The sequence below is a fragment of the Mytilus galloprovincialis genome, chromosome 4 (genome assembly GCF_965363235.1).
Source record: "Mytilus galloprovincialis chromosome 4, xbMytGall1.hap1.1, whole genome shotgun sequence".
Taxonomy (NCBI): Eukaryota; Metazoa; Mollusca; class Bivalvia; order Mytilida; family Mytilidae; genus Mytilus; species Mytilus galloprovincialis.
Genome location: NC_134841.1, coordinates 38661897 through 38681284, shown reverse-complemented (window position 1 = coordinate 38681284; position 19388 = coordinate 38661897). Strand labels below are relative to the sequence as shown.

The 19388-nt window shown below is 30.2% G+C and overlaps 1 protein-coding gene across 3 annotated transcripts in view; it reads right to left on the bottom strand.

Annotated features, from left to right (window-relative positions):
• Positions 1–2571: 2571 nt before the first annotated feature.
• Positions 2572–19388, bottom strand: part of LOC143072093 (spatacsin-like) — a 57815-nt gene continuing 40998 nt past the window's right edge. For 2 of the 3 annotated variants that reach the window (XM_076246878.1, XM_076246880.1), the window contains exons 32-44: positions 19166–19282; positions 18721–18868; positions 17813–17961; positions 17110–17247; positions 16319–16388; positions 9738–9881; positions 9241–9383; positions 8652–8759; positions 7732–7900; positions 7167–7243; positions 5338–5487; positions 4418–4569; positions 2572–2859 (exon numbers count right to left, since the gene is read on the bottom strand). In XM_076246878.1, the coding sequence (XP_076102993.1) occupies positions 2673–2859; positions 4418–4569; positions 5338–5487; positions 7167–7243; positions 7732–7900; positions 8652–8759; positions 9241–9383; positions 9738–9881; positions 16319–16388; positions 17110–17247; positions 17813–17961; positions 18721–18868; positions 19166–19282 (1752 nt within the window). In that variant the 3' untranslated portion in view covers positions 2572–2672. The remainder of the gene's footprint in view (positions 2860–4417; positions 4570–5337; positions 5488–7166; positions 7244–7731; positions 7901–8651; positions 8760–9240; positions 9384–9737; positions 9882–16318; positions 16389–17109; positions 17248–17812; positions 17962–18720; positions 18869–19165; positions 19283–19388) is intronic. The other variant, XM_076246879.1, reaches the window with a different exon arrangement.

Genomic DNA, 19388 nt, shown 5'->3' with positions numbered 1-19388 from the left:
CTCAATTGTTAAGAACCTGAACTGTAAAACTCAATAGTTGTTCATCCAATTGTGTCAAAGTAGCCGTACTATAATTAACAACTATCATGCAAATAGGAACTTCGGTGGCTACAAACCAAGTTTAACCCACCAATTTCCAAGGAAAATGCCTGTATAACAGTATCAAGTTAGGAAAATGACAGATATGTTTCAGTCTTTCAGTTGGATGAAACAGTCTGGCGTATGATTTTATTGATGAACTTCTCCTGTTCGATTATATCTTTGAATTCAGTATTATTACTTTTGGGTAATTTACTGTGTATTATGAACTAGTATTGTATGAATGTTATTTCATATTGACCTTGATTTGATTATTGTTAAGCATTTTATTGTATGTTTTTTTCACTTGAATTGTTAACTGCTTAGTATTGAACTGTATTGTATGTTTTACATTGATATTTTACCGGATTTGTTTATTGTTTATTACTGAAATGTGTATTATGTGTGGCATGTGTGTTCTTTTCATATTAAACCATATTTGCATATTGTTGAGAATTGAATTGAGTTGTATGTGTTTTCTTTTCACTTGTATTAAATGTTGTCCTGATTTGTTTACTGTTTATTATTGAACTGTGCTGTTGATACAGGACTTGAACCCGATTTGTTTTTCATTTACCTCTGAACTGTGTAGTTTCTATTTTTTACGCATGTTGAACCCGATTTTGTTTTCTGTTCAGTATTGAACTGTCTTGCATGTGATTATTTGTTATATTTATGTATTGAAAACAGGAGTTCTGACTACTGAGCTTGTGACACCCATGGAAATAAATTATCCACCAGCAGTGGCATCAACAGAAGGGTTGCTATAATGGTTCAAAGATACCAGGCTTATAATTTTGTACACTAAACATATGTTTCAAGTACAAAACTAGTCAGTGGCGATCAAATCAAAAGAGCTGGAACAAAAAAACTCCCAAAGTATGCATAATTTGATCTATGCTTAGGTGTTATCATATGTAAGACAGCTATTTCATGTAAAATGGGTTAGTTTCAAAATTCAAATGACAGCTACAGAAGAATGTCCAGATATAAATAAATTATTATTTTTGCATAATATAAATGTTTAGGAACCAGAACATTGCTTCCTCCTCAGTTTGGTACATCTATCTCTAATTCAAGTACATAATAGTCTGAGAGAATAATAAGCATACTCTCATCATCAATAATTGTTAAATTCATGAAAATGTACCATGAAAGATACATAAACCAACCAATGAAAAACAAAGATTTCTCTTTGACTTTGTACATGTCATGTATTATCTGTGTAATCCCAACATGTCTAATTGCAAATAACAAAGGAATTTTTGAAATAACAAAATGATTTTTTTTAATAATAAAGTTAACAACACATTAAATTATCACACCTAAGAAAGTATGGATTAATATATATATATTGTCCTCTTCTTTTGAATTCATAAACATTTAAGAAACTTTCTCACTTTTCTTTGCATTTATACAATAACTACTATAAATTAACATAAAATCTATAATCTTGTTTAAATATGCTAAAAACAGAGGTGAACTACATTTAAATGATATCCCAGAATTGATTGCATGGGAAAAGTCTCCTTTTTTTGGATTCAGTTTTGCGGTGATTATTAAAATGAATGACAGCCTAAACAATTTAAGGTATTGATCAATAAAAGTTTTATGTATGGCAGCCTAAAAACAAGAATGTGTCCATAGTACAATGGATGCCCATCATTGTTATTTTCAATGTTCAGTGGCCCATGAAAATGCAGTAAAAACTCTAATTTGGCATTACAATTAGAAAGATCATATCATAGGGAACATGTGTACTAATTTTTCAGTTGATTGAACTTCAACTTCATCAAATATTACCTTGACCAAAAACTTTAATCTGAAGCAGCACAGACGGACGAACAAACATACAAAGGAATGTACGGACAAATGAATGGATGGACGACCAGACACACAGACCAGAAAACATAATGGCCATAAATGGGGCATAAAAAGTATTCCTCCCCACCTCATCCATCCACCTAATACATTTACTTCTGAAACAGAGTAGGAACACAAAACAAAATATAAAGATATCTAGGTCTCTAGGTCTCTGCAATAGTCAATACTTTCTTGACCAAGATATATTAATACCATAATATATATTTTAGCAAATTGTTAAAATTCGGAACATCAAATACATTGTTTATTTTGAAAGTAGGTCATGGATTATCAGTCAACTACACTATTCATAAGACACATTGATTATTGAGAACTGAAATTTTTGATATTTCTTTTATTTTATTGTGACCGGATAAGTTTTCCAAAAACACAAACACACATTTTACGTTTTGATTGCAATATTTATATAAAACATTTCATGATATTGCAATAATTTTCAAGAAATGTGGTCTTTTTTGTTTAACAGTTACAATTAAAATCCATGCAAAAACTTCTGAATTTATGTTAAACATAAGTTACAGCACCTTCATTAACAGGCCTTTATATATGATTTCATTCTCTGTAAAAATATTGAATGCTTCAAATTCAATAAAGATATCTTAAGGCAAATAGCTCTGACAGTATTATTTATTGTTTTATTCATATAAATAAGATCTGTTTGCACAATTATTTCATTTACTCAATCATGTTTCAACTGACTTTTGGGCAATTTAAGTTTTATTAGCTATAATGTCTTTGATATAAGCACCTGAATCACCATTCTCCAGAGATGTAACAATGTCTTTTAGGCTAAATTCTACTGCTAAACTGTACTGTAGTTTAATGTCTTTACAAAATGTCAGTAATTTTTTCAAATTATTCATGGATGAATTAGTCTTGTTTGGTGTATGTTGGTATCTGAAAAAAGAAATCATGATTACTTATACACAGGTTATTATGTAACGTTTTTTTCTCATAAGACACTTTATATGTTTTTTAGATATATGGTCTATATTTCTAATCGTTTACAGACATTTTGTCATATCAGCAAAAAACCAATTGGTAAAAAATATTTAAAATCTAACTTGGCCGATCTCTGATTGAGCCAGACAGTAGGGTTACTCTAGACAATTATCAGTAAATTGATACAAATTCCTTTTGATTCTTATTCCTGATATTTTGTCTATATCTCAACAAAAAACAACTTGATTTGTGAAAAGTATTCAGCAAGGACCTCACATACTGTCACATTTTTCAAGTCCATCTGAATCAATTTATCATTACAATACATGCATATTATGAATACTATAAAGAATAACAATCACAACGTTTTGTGCACCTAGACATTTTCCTCAGACAAGTGGCCAATAAAAGTGATTATGGCATTAAATATTTTTACCCATTTCATCAGCCAGAACATCAGCTTGCAAGATATTCTTGCTCATAAAGTCAGTTTCAAAAACAAAAATGCCATTTTGTCTACAATGATCGTTTACATGCATCTTTGATAGCACCCAGAATATACTTAAAACAATATTTAACAGAAATAGATTCTTTATTTGTTCAAAATACTCAATAATTTGTATATCATTTTGAACAAAGGTAACAATCACCCTTTCTACAGACAGAAATTTAAAAGAAACTATCAGAAATGACAAAAATTTTCATTGAATTCTAATCACTATAAAGTCAGAAATGTTTGTGATATTTTATTATTGAAAAGAATATGTTTTGCAGAAATAAAGAAAAGCATTTTAAATTTGGTAGCAAGTTTTGCTTGCAGAATTTTCTGAAATTGCAATTATATATTTCACAGTTGTGTCTTTAGTTCAAAAATCGCAACAAATAATTGAAAACATTTCTGAATCTACAGTACATGTACTCCTTAAGGTGGTACCCAACACTTCCACTAAAATTAATTTGGCTCGTTTAATTTTCATTAAATTTTGACCAAGTATTTACTTTGACCCTTTTACAAAAAAATAAAAATTTCAAAAATTTTGAACCAACCATTTTATCAGAAAAATTACCCTGGTAATATAGCAGTTTGAAAAACACCAATTTTGATCATTGAGAAGCTTAATATTCCCTTTACAACACAACATAATTAAAACGTTCTGCTGACTTTACAGAGTTATCTCCCTGTAGTGTTAGGTACCACCTTAAGTCTAAGCAGTATCCCCAAAATTATAATGAATCTACAGTATGTAATCAGAGGTTGCACCTTTTCATTTAAGGTGGTACCCAACACTTTCACTAAAATTAATTTGGCTCGTTTAATTTTCATAAAATTTTGTCAAAGTGTTTACTTTGACCCTTTAACAAAAATATAAAAATTTCAGAAAAATTTTTAGCATTGAGAAGCTTAATATTCCTTTTACAACAAATGTAATTAAAACGTTTAGCTGACTTTACAGAGTTATCTCCCTGTACTGTTAGGTACCACCTTAAACATGTAAGATAAACCAACCCTTACCTTTCAGCAGCCTCTTTAATCTGTGTTGGTGAAAGTTTTAGATGTTGTTTAAAATCTTTAAGATATCTGAAGTCTCCATTCATAATAACATTGTGGCATAAGGCATCAGACCAGCAACTTCTTCTTCCATAACTTTGACTTAGTATCAATGCCTGAAATAGCATCACAAAACAATAATTGCTTGATAAAGGAGAGGACAACATGTATCTTAATGATACAAAACATACACCAAAAGTTAAATGAGTGTTTGTATGTGTAACTTCCTTTAATAAGTAAATCAATGTTATATCATAAAACGAAACTTTTCAGTTGGCATAAATATTTTCTAACTGCTTGAGGAAAGCTGCAGCTAATCAGCATGTTGCAAGTGTAAAATGAGAACATATACATAATTTTCAAATAAATAAATATCATTTAAATTTATTAAAAGTTAAGTTATTTTTTCAATAAAAAAACAAGCATGCACTCGCACTATCATTTCTATATTCAGTGGGTATTGGGTTAAAAATCTAATTTGGCATTAAGATCATATCATAGGGACCATTCGTACTAAGTTTCAAGTTGATTGGATTTCAAGTTCATCAAAAACTACCTCAACCAAAAACTTTTACCTGAAGCTGGACAGACTTGACCTCACCCAAATGCTATTGGATTTTCTAAGTCCAGTAGAAAGAGAATGAATGACTTCATAAGCCTTCAATGTTGTCATACCTAGAATAATAGTAATAAACAGATAACCAATGGTCTTTCAAACTTGAGGATGTATCAAGGCTACATCTCATCTAAGGGCTGTCGTAAAATTCTTGTTTGAAGATTCACTGATCATACATAATTATACCAATTGCAAGAACATTGGTTAATGTGTTTTTAAATATGGTTTTGGTTGTAATCCTGTAAATAGAACCATAAATGCTGTTTACCTCCAAGAATTTAGGATGTTGACAAATAACATCGTCTGCTTCTTCATCACTTAAATGAAGTAACTGGTTTCCTGCTGGAAGATAATGGAGTTGTAAGGCTACCAGTCTTGCTTGTCTAACACACTTCTGAGCATGCCTAACACATTTCTCCTGAGAATATAAATGATAATATATACTTCTATGAAAAAAAATGTGCAAAAAAAATCTATTATTTACAATAGAAATGCTCAAAACTTGTTAATCTGTATTTTTTAAAGAAATATGTGTAAATTTAAATGTAGGGTATATAATAAAACAGAAACTGGAAAATACACAAAAACAAGAAGAAGACACTGTGGCCTACTTACACTATCATATTTCACTGTTTAGTGAACTGCATAACCTGGGTTGAAACTCTCATTTTCCATATATTTTCTTAAGTTCACACTAAGTGTCTATAAAATACACCTAACTCAAAATCACATGAAATCACCAGGTGTCTATAAATGTATCAACAAAGACAATCAATGATCTAACAACACTTAACCCTCAAAAGGGAAAAGACAAACACTTATATAATTCCTGACTGAAAAACACAGAAAGATCAGTAGAAGCTTTAACTTTTTTATAAGACTATGTCTGCACCTTTTATCTTTTTTTCAAAAACATTCCTCACTTATGCAGGTATGAATAGGTCATAGAAAATACTTCTATTCTGCAGGTAAATCTCAGTAGCCTACCTTAAAGTAACTTTCAGCAGACATTTATACCACAGGTAAATCTCAGTAGCCTACCTCAAAGTATCTTTCAGCAGACATTTATACCACAGGTAAATCTCAGTAGCCTACCTTAAAGTAACTTTCAGCAGACATTTATATCACAGGTAAATCTCAGTAGCCTACCTTAAAGTAAACATTCCTCACTTATGCAGGTATGAATAGGTCATAGAAAATACATTTATACCACAGGTAAATCTCAGTAGCATACCTTAAAGTAAACATTCCTCACTTATGCAGGTATGAATAGGTCATAGAAAATACATCTATACCACAGGTAAATCTCAGTAGCCTACCTTAAAGTAACTTTCAGCAGACATTTATACCACAGGTAAATCTCAGTAGCCTACCTTAAAGTAACTTTCAGCAGACATTTATACCACAGGTAAATCTCAGTAGCCAACCTTAAAGTATCTTTCAGCAGACATTTATACCACAGGTAAATCTCAGTAGCCTACCTTAAAGTATCTTTCAGCAGACATTTATACCACAGGTAAATCTCAGTAGCCTACCTTAAAGTAACTTTCAGCAGACATTTATACCACAGGTAAATCTCAGTAGCCTACCTTAAAGTATCTTTCAGCAGACATTTAGCAGACATTTATACCACAGGTAAATCTCAGTAGCCTACCTTAAAGTATCTTTCAGCAGACATTTAGCAGACATTTATACCACAGGTAAATCTCAGTAGCCTTCCTTAAAGTATCTTTCAGCAGACATTTATACCACAGGTAAATCTCAGTAGCCTACCTTAAAGTATCTTTCAGCAGACATTTATACCACAGGTAAATCTCAGTAGCCTACCTTAAAGTAACTTTCAGCAGACATTTATACCACAGGTAAATCTCAGTAGCCTACCTTAAAGTATCTTTCAGCAGACATTTATACCACAGGTAAATCTCAGTAGCCTACCTTAAAGTAACTTTCAGCAGACATTTATACCACAGGTAAATCTCAGTAGCCTACCTTAAAGTATCTTTCAGCAGACATTTATACCACAGGTAAATCTCAGTAGCCTACCTTAAAGTATCTTTCAGCAGACATTTATACCACAGGTAAATCTCAGTAGCCTACCTTAAAGTATCTTTCAGCAGCATCTGTGAAATACTGTATAATGTTCTGTAATGTTGTCTGTACATCAGGTATATTCTCTGTCAATAGAAAACTGCTTAGTAGAGATGAATTAAACTTGAGAAATATTACATAAGGTGGAATGTTTTACCTTTTAAGTTCATAAATAAAAATATCAGACATTATCAAGAGTAGACTTTGAAAGAGCAAGAATGCAATTGTTTATTTTTTTTTCAAATGCTGATTGGAAGAAAAATACAGTATGCCCAAAAAGAACCATCAACAATGCAAAGGAAAACTCGCAAGATCCACATCAAACACACTGTTTCAAATGCAGGGTATGAACTCACAACCAAAGTGTTTACAGGCTATACTGAGTGCTCAAACCACTAAGCCACAAAGAATTTAAAAAAAAAGTTTTTTTTATATCTATAAATATCGTTTCAATAATTACAAAAAGCATGCAAATAATTGAAATAATGCTGGTAAAAAGCCTTTATCGGAAGGCTCAAGAAAAGGTGAAGCGTCATCCAAGATGTTCACAGATTTTGTTATCTCTATAAAATACCTAATGTTTTGCCCTTAAGTCCATCTAGTGTACTGTTTGCCCTTGTTTCTAAAGTCTGAGCTATTTGTCTATGTAACATAAAGTTATGAGCCACCATGTCATAAGTTTCTTTGTCCTTTGGATGGTAACGTTTCAGATAATCCAACATAGCAAGCTTTAAACTGTCCTCCTGTGAACAAAATATATTGCATTAAATCAAATGATGTAATAACTTCTTAAAGAATTTAATAAAATATTTTTTTCAGAAAACATAACTATTTAAAACCAATGTTTAGTTTTAATCACTTCAAACAAATCAGCCTCATTCACTCTAAAACTGGAGTAGTATCTTGTAAAAAATTTAACCTATGTAAAACCTTTCAGTACTATCTATGATGTATTCATAAATCAAGTATTATTACTCTTTTATTTGCATTGATACCCAAGACATGTCAAATGAAGGCAACAGATCCTGGATATTTCTCTTGTTCAAATCTTATTGCTCTCTCAGTACAATATGTCTTGACTTAGTTGTTCATGCATATGTAGGTCATAATGACAAATTCATGTTCGGTTCTTTAGGAAGTATAATGATGTTGTAAACACATTCTAATTCTAATTTTGTATAGGTTTTTTTTCACAAAATATTATTTTGGTACATTTTTCATTGCATTTAGGGTATATAAAAACCAAGAAATTCAATATTTGAAGAATTTAATACCATCACCCTCTCCCCCTCCTACAAATATTTAATGCACAAAGTATAATACGACACATAGAAAAATCAACAATCTACATATTCTCTGAAATAAAAAAAAGTGAAACACATGCAAATTTTTGCTTTACTTTCAGCTGAATTTTCAAGCATGTATACAATATGTGAACCAATGACTCCCTTATTGAGAGAAAAAGAGCCAAAGATTTAAAATAGAAAGACCTACCCTGTCTATTCCTTTCTTCAGTAATAACTCAAACCTCTCATTCTGTTTTATACTGTCAAATATGTAGGTCATTTCACCAAATCTACCAATACCTGTCAGTAATTGTACCTGAAAAAAATCCAATATAATCTTGAAGTTCCTTTGCATTTTGTTTGTTTTTTTGCTGTGCATGTACTAACTCATTTTGAGTCATTGACGGACACTTCATTTCCCTAGTGTTTCTATTAAGTATAATGTGATATAATTAGCAATTTTTTTTTCTGCAAATATTTTCACAAAGTTAAAACACCTGAAATTTAACTAACTACTTATCTGATAAAATGATATATTCTTACTGTGCTTTAAGAAAGTTCATTATAAAGTTCATGTATTCAATGCACTTTTCTGGATTTTCCGTCATCAAGAATGGTCAAATCCTAATAATTATTTGAAAGCTGTGAGTGTATAAGAAATAATAGTGGTAGAACTATATGATGAAATTAAGACCTAAAATAATAGTCAAATTCATCTAAGATTAACTTTGCTTAAGGGAGTTAAAACCTTAGTTGATGAGCTGATTTTTTTAATACAATCTACATATATTTCTTACCATGAGAGAGAACTGCTGTGTTGACTGTAAACATGCTGTCATAGCCCTTGCTGCCCGCAAAACATTTGATATACCCTCCATATTACATGCCACTGTATGGCAGGAGTGGGCTAATATTAATAAATCTGTCTGCATGGCTAAAACTGAAATTAAAAACATCAAAATAACTATTTAATAGACTGCAACCTGTTTTACACTAAATTGTTTTTTAGGATCTTAAACGAAAATTTAAAGAGTGGAAAAACATCAAGATATCTGTAACTTATAAACTATATGCAATAAATAGGAAGCACTATGATTTCATTTTGAAAAAAGAAAAACAGATTAGAATTGAGCAAAGTCAATGGTTAAGAGCTCTTTTTTCACTAAATGTGGCTATTTGATGCTAGTAACCAGTTTCTTAATGAAGTTGAGCTGTCAATTATTTTTCAATAAATGAATTGCAAATTTGTCTCTGGCTTCATTGCAAAATTCAAATAAGAAAAAAATAAACTAACCTTTTGGTGACATTAAGTCTTGGTCAACTGACAATGAAGTAACAGCATCTAAGAGTCTATCACCCAGTAGAGATGGATCAGAACATAACTTTATAAACTGTGTAACCACACCTATGGACTCATCAAAGATTAGTTCTCTTTTATCTGTAATCAAACATGAAGTTTTCATAAAATCAAGTCTGCTTAACTCTTGTTAAGTAGAAGTCCTATGGAGTTAAAAATATGACTAATTATCATGCATAATACTTGTAGTATAGGTTCTTCTGCTTCAAACTTTAGTTAAGAAGATTTCCCAACTTTTAAGATTGAGAAATAAATACAGGAGAGGGTGCTGTCCTGACTTCCTAGAAAAATAAATGCTAAATCCTAAAACCGATCATTATTAACTCATTATTAATTGTTGAATCCCAATAAGTGTAAATTGTGAGTTCATACAAAAATAATGGGCCGATCCTGATATCCATAAAAGTAATATATTCCCTCTTTATGAGTTTTACGATTCACATTTAGACCTACATATTAACCTTTAGATGTCTTTTCTGTATGTTTTTTTTGCTCTATTGGGTTGCTGTCACATAAAATTATATCCCCTTTATATTAAAATTTGCTTTCATCAATAGTGGCCTTTACATAATATATAATTTATTTGTTATATCTTTGAGTAATAAAAATATAAAAATACATTTCTCATTGTACAGAGACCAGACTTTGTTATTGTAAATTCAGAAATTATTGCAATGTTTTTATTAATGCAAAACATGTGACAGTATCAGGTTAGCAATAACAAAACACCATCACAATTATATTTCTATAGTAGAGATTTTTGAATCACATCAATTAGATTATGGTTCAAATTTTTGCTAGCTTTTGCTAGGGATCATGCATTTATTTCTGAATTTACAATATATAACTTGTATACCATTCTGTATGAAATTTTACCCAGTTTATATATTTCAAAAACAATCTGCTCACATTTTCAAGTACACATTTAAATACTCCTGGCTATATCAAATTCAATTTTTGATTGCCTGACTCTCTTTAAGATTATTCATCTTATTTCCTTTATTATAATTGCCAATTTATTTTATTATAATGGACAATTCTAAATTACATTTATCAAAATTCACATCGTGTTTAGTATTAAAACAATTCTAGGTCAGCATCACAAGAACTCTTTAAATGGGAACATGATGAATTTCTACAAGATGAAATAAAGATTTGAAGTCAACGGAAAACAAGATATAGTTTTTCAATATCTCTCCAAAAAAGATTTAATGCTTACTTCCATTATAATTGAACAATTTATCTATCAGACATTTAATTTTCTGGACATTATATTATTACTGTTTCACACAAAAATATGAGCTATAATAGTCATTTGGATAAGGAGGTGACAAACTTGTGCCACAAATAATCGAGATATCAAGTTAATGAATCGGAGATGTCCATTTTATTACAAACGTAATAGAAAAATGATGAATTGATGAGCATGCATTTAACAAATGCAGACATCTCAATAAAAGTGCCAAATTCCATTAGGACTTTAATTGATAGTGCCGACAATAAAGGCCGATAGCAATAAATTGCGAATCCATTTTTGAATACTGAATATCAATATTCAAGATAATACAAAGATGTTGTGACCCATTTCATTATACTGATAAATATTTCTTCAGAACTGTAATAAAACTTGCCAGTTAAGATGATGCAAGATTCTCGTAAGATTTGAATAGGTGTTACAAATTTTTCTACGAAATTATTACGAGCGATTTTTGTTATGTAAATGGAAGACCATTAAATCGGAGACGTGTTGAGAACTCTCCGAGGGACGAAATATTCTGATATCAATGAAATGGTACTTCATCAAAATAAATAATCAAAACACATTCGATGACACAATTTTCAAACGAAAATTACTTTCACACTATTGTCATGAGCGAATAAAAGCCAAAGCACATTAGAATGGAACATTATATATTGATGGATATTACATGTTCAAAAGATAAGACAACATAAATCTATTGTTTAGATCCTCATCAAAATCGTTTAAAACATAAAACCAAATCTACATTCTAGATGTTTGGTTATTAAACTGTTGTCACCTAACGAACGTCTGCACTTCAAAATACTTGATCAAATCATGTAAATTAGTTGATGTCTTAAATGTGGAGGAGGAAATTATCATTTAAAGGAGTAACTAGCTTTTCCAGTACAAAAACAATATTTTTGAAATTTGCATGCAAGTTTTATATCATATATGTATAATTATAAATTCTTCATTTTTTTCAAAAGTTATGCAGCTATCACGTTGTAAATTTTATATATTGTCACAAATCTGAAATAATCATAAAACTATGTATAATTTCAAAATTTCAGCACTAAAAATTACATGGAAATATTTAAGACATTACTAATTCTAGTGCAACCAAAATCAGGCACTATCTTTTTTGAAGACCTCTTTTGTTTATGAACAGAGTTTAATTACTATAATTGCAATTATTGATTAAGATGTATTAAATAAGCAGAAAAATGTTTCTGAATTAGAATGAAACAAAAAAGGATGAAACTAGGCACTCGCTCATAAAACTTTTCACAATACTAAAGTATAAATTTTCTTGACATATAAAATTCAGTATTTTAATCTCTAACTGTGGGTGCCATAATCTCTTTTTGTTGGTGTGGTACTGCTGATCTTTTTTTTCTATTAGAAGTTTCTCTGCATCTTAAGTTTTTGTTAAAAACACAAAAAAAAAAAAAAAAAAAAAAAAAAAAAAAAAAAAAAAAAAAAATCATTTATAGGCATTCACTCCTATAAAGAGTGTAAAATTTTCTTATTCTTATTTGTGGATCTTGTCTTGCTGAACATTTTTGTAATTTAAAGTGTCTATCTTTTATAGTTTTTAGGATAACAAGCAAAAATGTAAAATATTAATGAAAATTGTCATTTTGAAGTAAGATTTATCAATTGGTGTTTAACACTACTTTCAGATCTAGAACTAAGGCTATTTCTCAGTGGAGAACCCACAGTGCTTAGAGAAAAGCACAACCTTTGGTAGGAAAACTGACAATCCTCATCAATTAAGATATGAGTCAACTGCACCTGGGACGAGTACACAGTTATCGACCCTTGATTTTCGTTATCCACAAATATAGACCCTAGTGCAGAGAGTGTGTTACTTGTCAATCTTTTTTATACACCTTCCAAATTTATTTCTTCATGTTTTATGCCTCAAATAGCAAGTAGGGGGATAAAATTACACTGTGAAAAAATTTGATTCATGAATTTTAATGTAAAGAAGTGATTTGGTCCAGCTACAAAAAAGTTAAAAATAAGCATTTCGAAAGCTGTCAAAAGATTTCAAGACCCCTTGTAGATAAAATTGTCCATAGTTTGAGTTAGAGCCGATGAAGTTTTCTATAATTTTTCTATAATTTGCTACAAAAATAGTACAACACACTGTAAAAATATAATTGAGAAAGCGCAGGTGGGATTTTTTTTTATTTCAATTTATTGTCCAAAAGAAATTCACTACAAAATAACTGTTTACTAGGACCACCTGCCATGTGCAGTTTTTAAATCAACAATTTTAGTCTTGGCAGGCTAGTTATACATTTAATGTTGTTAGTCTACTTAAATCATGCTGCCATTGGCACCTTAAAGTGCAAGAAATGACGATTTTGGCTATGTCGACTTATAGATCTAGACTAGCTGATCAATTTTCCTTCTTATAGTGGCTTCTTTAATAATAATCTACCCATAAAAGTTTTCAGAGTAACAAGCAGAAACCTAAAAATGGGTAAAAATCTTTATTAAAGAGCAACAACTCAAATTAGGGGTGACCTGATAATTTTGGCTAGAAGACATATTTGTAAATATCATCTTGCTGATCATTTTTTGCTTTTTATGTTTTAATCAATTTATTATAAAATTGAGAATGAAAATGGGGAATGTGTCAAGGAGACAACAACCTGACCAAAGAGAGGAAAACAGCCGAAGGCCACCAAGGGGTCTTCAATACAGAAAGACAATCCTGCACCTGGAGGCGTACTTCAGCTGGCACCTAAACAAAAATGTGTACTAGTTCACTGAAAATAGATGTCATGATAAACTCCAAAATATATAAAAGAAACTAAAATTTATCAAAGTACTGAAGTACTGAACATTGGATGACTGCAAGTTCTTGTTGATGGTCAAAAGCACATGTCACAGAAAAAGATCACATCTCTAAACCTGAAACTGAGGTTTATGTATATAGATATATTTTTTTCTGAGACAGGTTTGTGCGTGGATGATGAATTAATGACAGGAAATTCAACCTTACCGTAATAACTATCATATTGTAGTGGTACAAATCAGTATACCTAGGACTATTATACTAATATAATAGTATACACTGGTTTGTTGTTATATATTATATTAATATAGCAGTTACATGTATATATAATTTTCATCCATTTGTATATCATTCTATTCTACTATTCTAATAATAGTGCAGTGCAAGTGCATGGTGGACACTCTTCCGTAAAAAAAACAATTTTCTAAATGAGTTTAATTACTGTAATTGCAATTATTGATTAAGATCTATTAAGCAGAAAAATATTTCTGAATTCGAATGAAACAAAAAAGGATGAGACTAGGCACTCGCTCATAAAACTTTTCACAATACTTAGGTATAAATTTTGTTCTTGAAATATAAAATTCAGTATTTTGATCTCTGACTGTGGGTGCCAAAATCTCCTTTTGTTGATGTGGTACTGCTGACCATTTTTTACTATAAGAAGTTTCTCTGCATCTTAAGTTATATTATATTAATATAACAGTTACATGTATATATAATTTTCATCCATTTGTATATCATTCTATTCTACTATTCGAATAATAGTGCAGTGCAAGTGCATAGTGGACACTCTTCTGTAAAAAAACAATTTTCTAAAAGATTGGATATGAGAAGCCATTCAAATTTTCCCGCAAAACAATTACAGAGTTACCAGTCCTAACCGAGGGTGTCGAAAACATTCTTGAGATATTCTTTTGCAAGCTTTAACACAATTTTTCAGTATGTGTGCATAGATATTATCAATGATTTTTTACTTTTATATATATATCTAAGGACATAACATTTTCATACTATTAATTTGTGTTTTAAATAAAAATATTTGTAGGAGTATCCATTGAAAAAATGAAGTTAAAACAGGCGATAAGGAATGTCATTTTGCACTAGATAATATCCGCAGATCTATAATTTTTATAGATCGGTTGAAAACCCAAAACTAATTTGCATAATGGAAATTTAGGCTATAGCAATACATCAGAATGACCTCAAGGTTATCTCAATGTAAAAATCGTACAAGACTAACAAAGACCAGAGGCTTCTGATTGGGTCAGGTGCAAAAATGTGGCAGGGTTAAGCATGTTGTTTGAGATGTCAAACCTCCCCTATACCTCTAGCCAATGTAGAAAAAACAAACACAGTTTTCAGATATTTAGCAAGAACACTTACAAGATGACTTATTTGGAAATCTGGTCTTGTTGGATTATTTTTTCTACATTAAGTTTCTCAAGTTAATAGAGGTTTAAGCTGTGTAAATGAATATTTGAGAAACATCTTTTTTGTATATACCTACCTAAACCAATGACACACAACAACTAATCTTTTTAGTGATTCCTATATGTCAACTGTTTGCACCAAATATAGCTTATTAATGATCAACACCTTAACCCCTTAACAATTGATGTGTCAACCTCTTGCACACATTCCCTACCTTAAAGACCCTTTTTCAATGACCTGTTTTGCAAACTAATGCACGAAATATTGTGGTTAGAAATTCAGACATGTAAATCATCTCCCATTCATTTCTAATTCATGGCTACTACTGCTTATAATTTCTATACATATTTATTGCAAAAAGTGAATTAAGAATTGATGTCCAAATTAAGTTTTCATACTACATCTTTTGATAATTCTTTGAAAAAAAATAAAACACCAATGTAAATTAAGATATGTAACATTCAGTAAATCATTTAAATTTAAAATATGTTGTCGAAAAGTTTCAATGGGAGATAATCTATGATGAGCCTTCCACCCTTTTTTTATATTAAATTCTTATCTCCCTTTAAAACTTCACAAAAACCTATTTAATAAACTAAATGAATGCAGTCTTTTAGATTTGGATGTGAAGAAATCACTATAACACACACACAAAAATAATATTTGAAGAGAGATAATTCAAAACCTTAAATTGGACATTTTCATAGCAATTTAGAAATTAGTACCTGAAAGGTTAGGTTCATATTTCATGGTTACTACAAATGTATATTACAATCAATATATATATAGATATAATAAGACAGATTGTAGTACCATGAAGTGGAATTCTACTGTAACCTCACAGTTCTCAAGGGGTGCTCCGATTAATGGAGGGATCTACATATATACATACTTGCTCAAAACCTTTGACATTTTACCTTGATTCATTTTGACCATCCTCTATATTCATCAAGAAACAATTTATTGTTAAAACAAAAGAAGCCAGACTATGCAGATATACAACATGTCAAGAGCACTACACACAATATTTACCTTTTACTGCAATTAGGCCATGTTTTACTTTATAGGATGTCACGAATGATTCTGACAGGAACCCAGCAACCTTTAAAAGAAAACAAAATATGGTATCATTCACATGAATTCATCTTCTATGAATGTATAAAGCCTATTTGCCGCTAATATTAAAATTTATTATAATAATTTTATTTCACTTAATTTATGGCTTGGTTTCCAAAACAAATCTGGCTAATATGGTGAATTTCTACCTTGCCATGATGTATGGGCAGGATACTTGATTTGTGAAATCAAATATTCAACAAGTTAATACAACAGAGCTTTCAAACTTTTTAGAATGTTTATATATTCATTGGAGATGAGTATCTTATTTTCTATACACATTTAAATAGCTTTTGAAGATTTTTGGAATGCTGAATCTTAATCAATTTCCAGCAGCATCCTTAATGTAGAGCACCACATTTAGTAAAAAGAAACCTTCCTACAACTTTAGGATTTTCCCGAGAAAATTAAAAATGACAAAAAACTGAAAATCCAGCTGAAAATTAACAAAACTTCAGTATGCATAAAAATGTATTAAACAAAATAACTTAGTATTCAAAATATTATATAATGTATTATATCACAATCTTGAAGATGTAAACAAATTTATATGGCAAATAATTACACAAATAATTAAATTTACAATATTAAAAAATATAAATATGACCTCTGACAGTAGGTATTATAGCATTATGTAATTTATTTATATATTTATGTAAAATAAATTGTCAAAGGATAAATTTGTTTATTCTGATTATGTCCCTTACCTCTGCTGGTGACAGTGAACTATTACTAAGGAAGTCAGCTGCGAGTTTTACTTTATGTAGAAAATTGGTTTCCAACAAAGATCTTAAAATATCAAATGCTTCACTGTTAACTACTGATTCATAACTAGTAGCTAGTACCTATAAAAAATAAAATATACCTCAATAACGAGAAAACTGAAAATCATGTGTTTGTTGACTTTATAAATAATGTTCTAATGTTGTACTGTTACAGCACTGTTCCAGGTTAGGGGAGGGTTGGATTCTGCCACATTTTGTATGTATGTGTCTGTCCCAAGTCAGTAGCCTGTAATTAAGTGGGTGTCTTGTTGATGTGTTACATTTTTTTTTTTATTCCTATTTTTTTACAATCATTACGGTGTTAGTTTTATTGTTTGAATTGAAATTTACAGATGTGATTTCAAAGCCTTTGACTATGCAGTATAGACTTTGCTCATTGTTGAAGGCTGTATGATGAGCTAAAGCTGTTAATTTCTTTGTCATTTGGTCTCTTGTGGAAAGTTGTCTTATTGGCTATCATACCACATCTTCTTTTTTATATATAAGATAATAATAATTAGTGTTATTAATTGTCATTTTTAGAAATTTCTGCAAATCTTTTAGAAATTTTCACATCAAAATATGTTAAAAATGTTTAATCATTATGAGAAATATTCACTGTAATGTCCTGTGAAACTATACATACCAAAGAAATGATGAAACAATTAATAATTTGCTTGCAAAACTGGTTTCCATGGTTACAGTGAGAACATAAAGTTTCCATGGTTACCACAACCTTCTCCATCTCAATTCCAAAACAGCTGTATGTTACTGGTCCCATAGGAACCATTAAATCTAAAAATCAAAATTATTTAAAAAAAAAATCTATCAAGTTCTACAAAAGATATTGACAAATTTGAATATATAGAAATAACAGAATTGTTGATTTGTTTAATATTTCAAAAGTAAAGTTTCACCTTGGATGCCCAAAAAGATGGATAAATTTGATAGATTGAAATTGCATAATTGCTTTAACTAGGGAAAACATTTAAAATTTTTACAGAGTATGACAAAAGACACATTAGGACAAAACTGGTGCTTGCAACACAAAATATACTGCAGCTAGGCTATTTGTGTAGTCAAATTGCATTGACTCTATGTTCATTTGTGATATACAGTCATTGAGCATTTATTGCCTTGTTAATAACATTGACAACGCGTTTCCATATAGTTTTATTTATGATGTAAATAAAACGTGCAGATTCCTGATATTTAATGTTGTCCGATTCAATCTAAAAAAATATTGGGTTTTTTTTAAACTAAATACTTCATTTAGAACAGTAACAGATGCTGCAGCATATACAGAATAATCCTAAATTTTTTCGAAATATAAATTTGTTTGTACTCATCTCTAAACAGTAAAGAAGTGTTGGGCAAAGCCTCACTGTCTACCTGTTTCTATGCCTTGTATAAATAAAAATTATATTTCGAGACAATGTATGGTTTTTCTCTATATATCTACATTTTTGATTTGTTGACTTTGGAGATTTTAAAAGTACAATAATAGTACTTGAAAGTCATCCTACTGTAAGCTCAAATAAGAAAACAACTAACTACCACTGCTTGAAGATTTGGTGAGCATTGCAGGCATTGATACGGAAGCTCTGTGTAACTTTCCTGGACCGCCACTTACTAGATTGACCATATCCATGTCCATATTCTCTCTAATACTGACCTCACCTAAAGCTAACCTGATACATGTCTGTAATAATAAAAACAAAGGTAATTATATGGTATATTATATATCTGATCAATTATAAGTGGCAGCTAGTTTGAATGAACTCTATAATCCCATTGGAGCTATCTGTGGGTTTATATTTTACTTTAAAAATATATCAAGGTTAATTTTTGTTCAGGTTCAATTTTTATTTCTCCAAAGCTGTTACAATTTGAAATAACATTGTTAAATTATCAATTTGAAATCATACTGAAACTACAAGAAATATTTGCAACTGGACACCAATTGATATAATAAATTGATCAGTAATTTTTAACATACCAGAATTATAGTAAGATCCCTATTGTAATGTTTAAACTCTGCTGATAAATGACAACATTCACAAACTTGTCCATTTTCTAAAAGTTCCTCCATAATCCCATTCAAAGCAGTGTCCTCCTGAAAATTGATACCATTACATACCTTACATTACATGTTGATAAATTAAGGTGGTACCTAACACTACAGGAAGATAACTCTGTAAAGTCAGCTAAACGTTTTAATT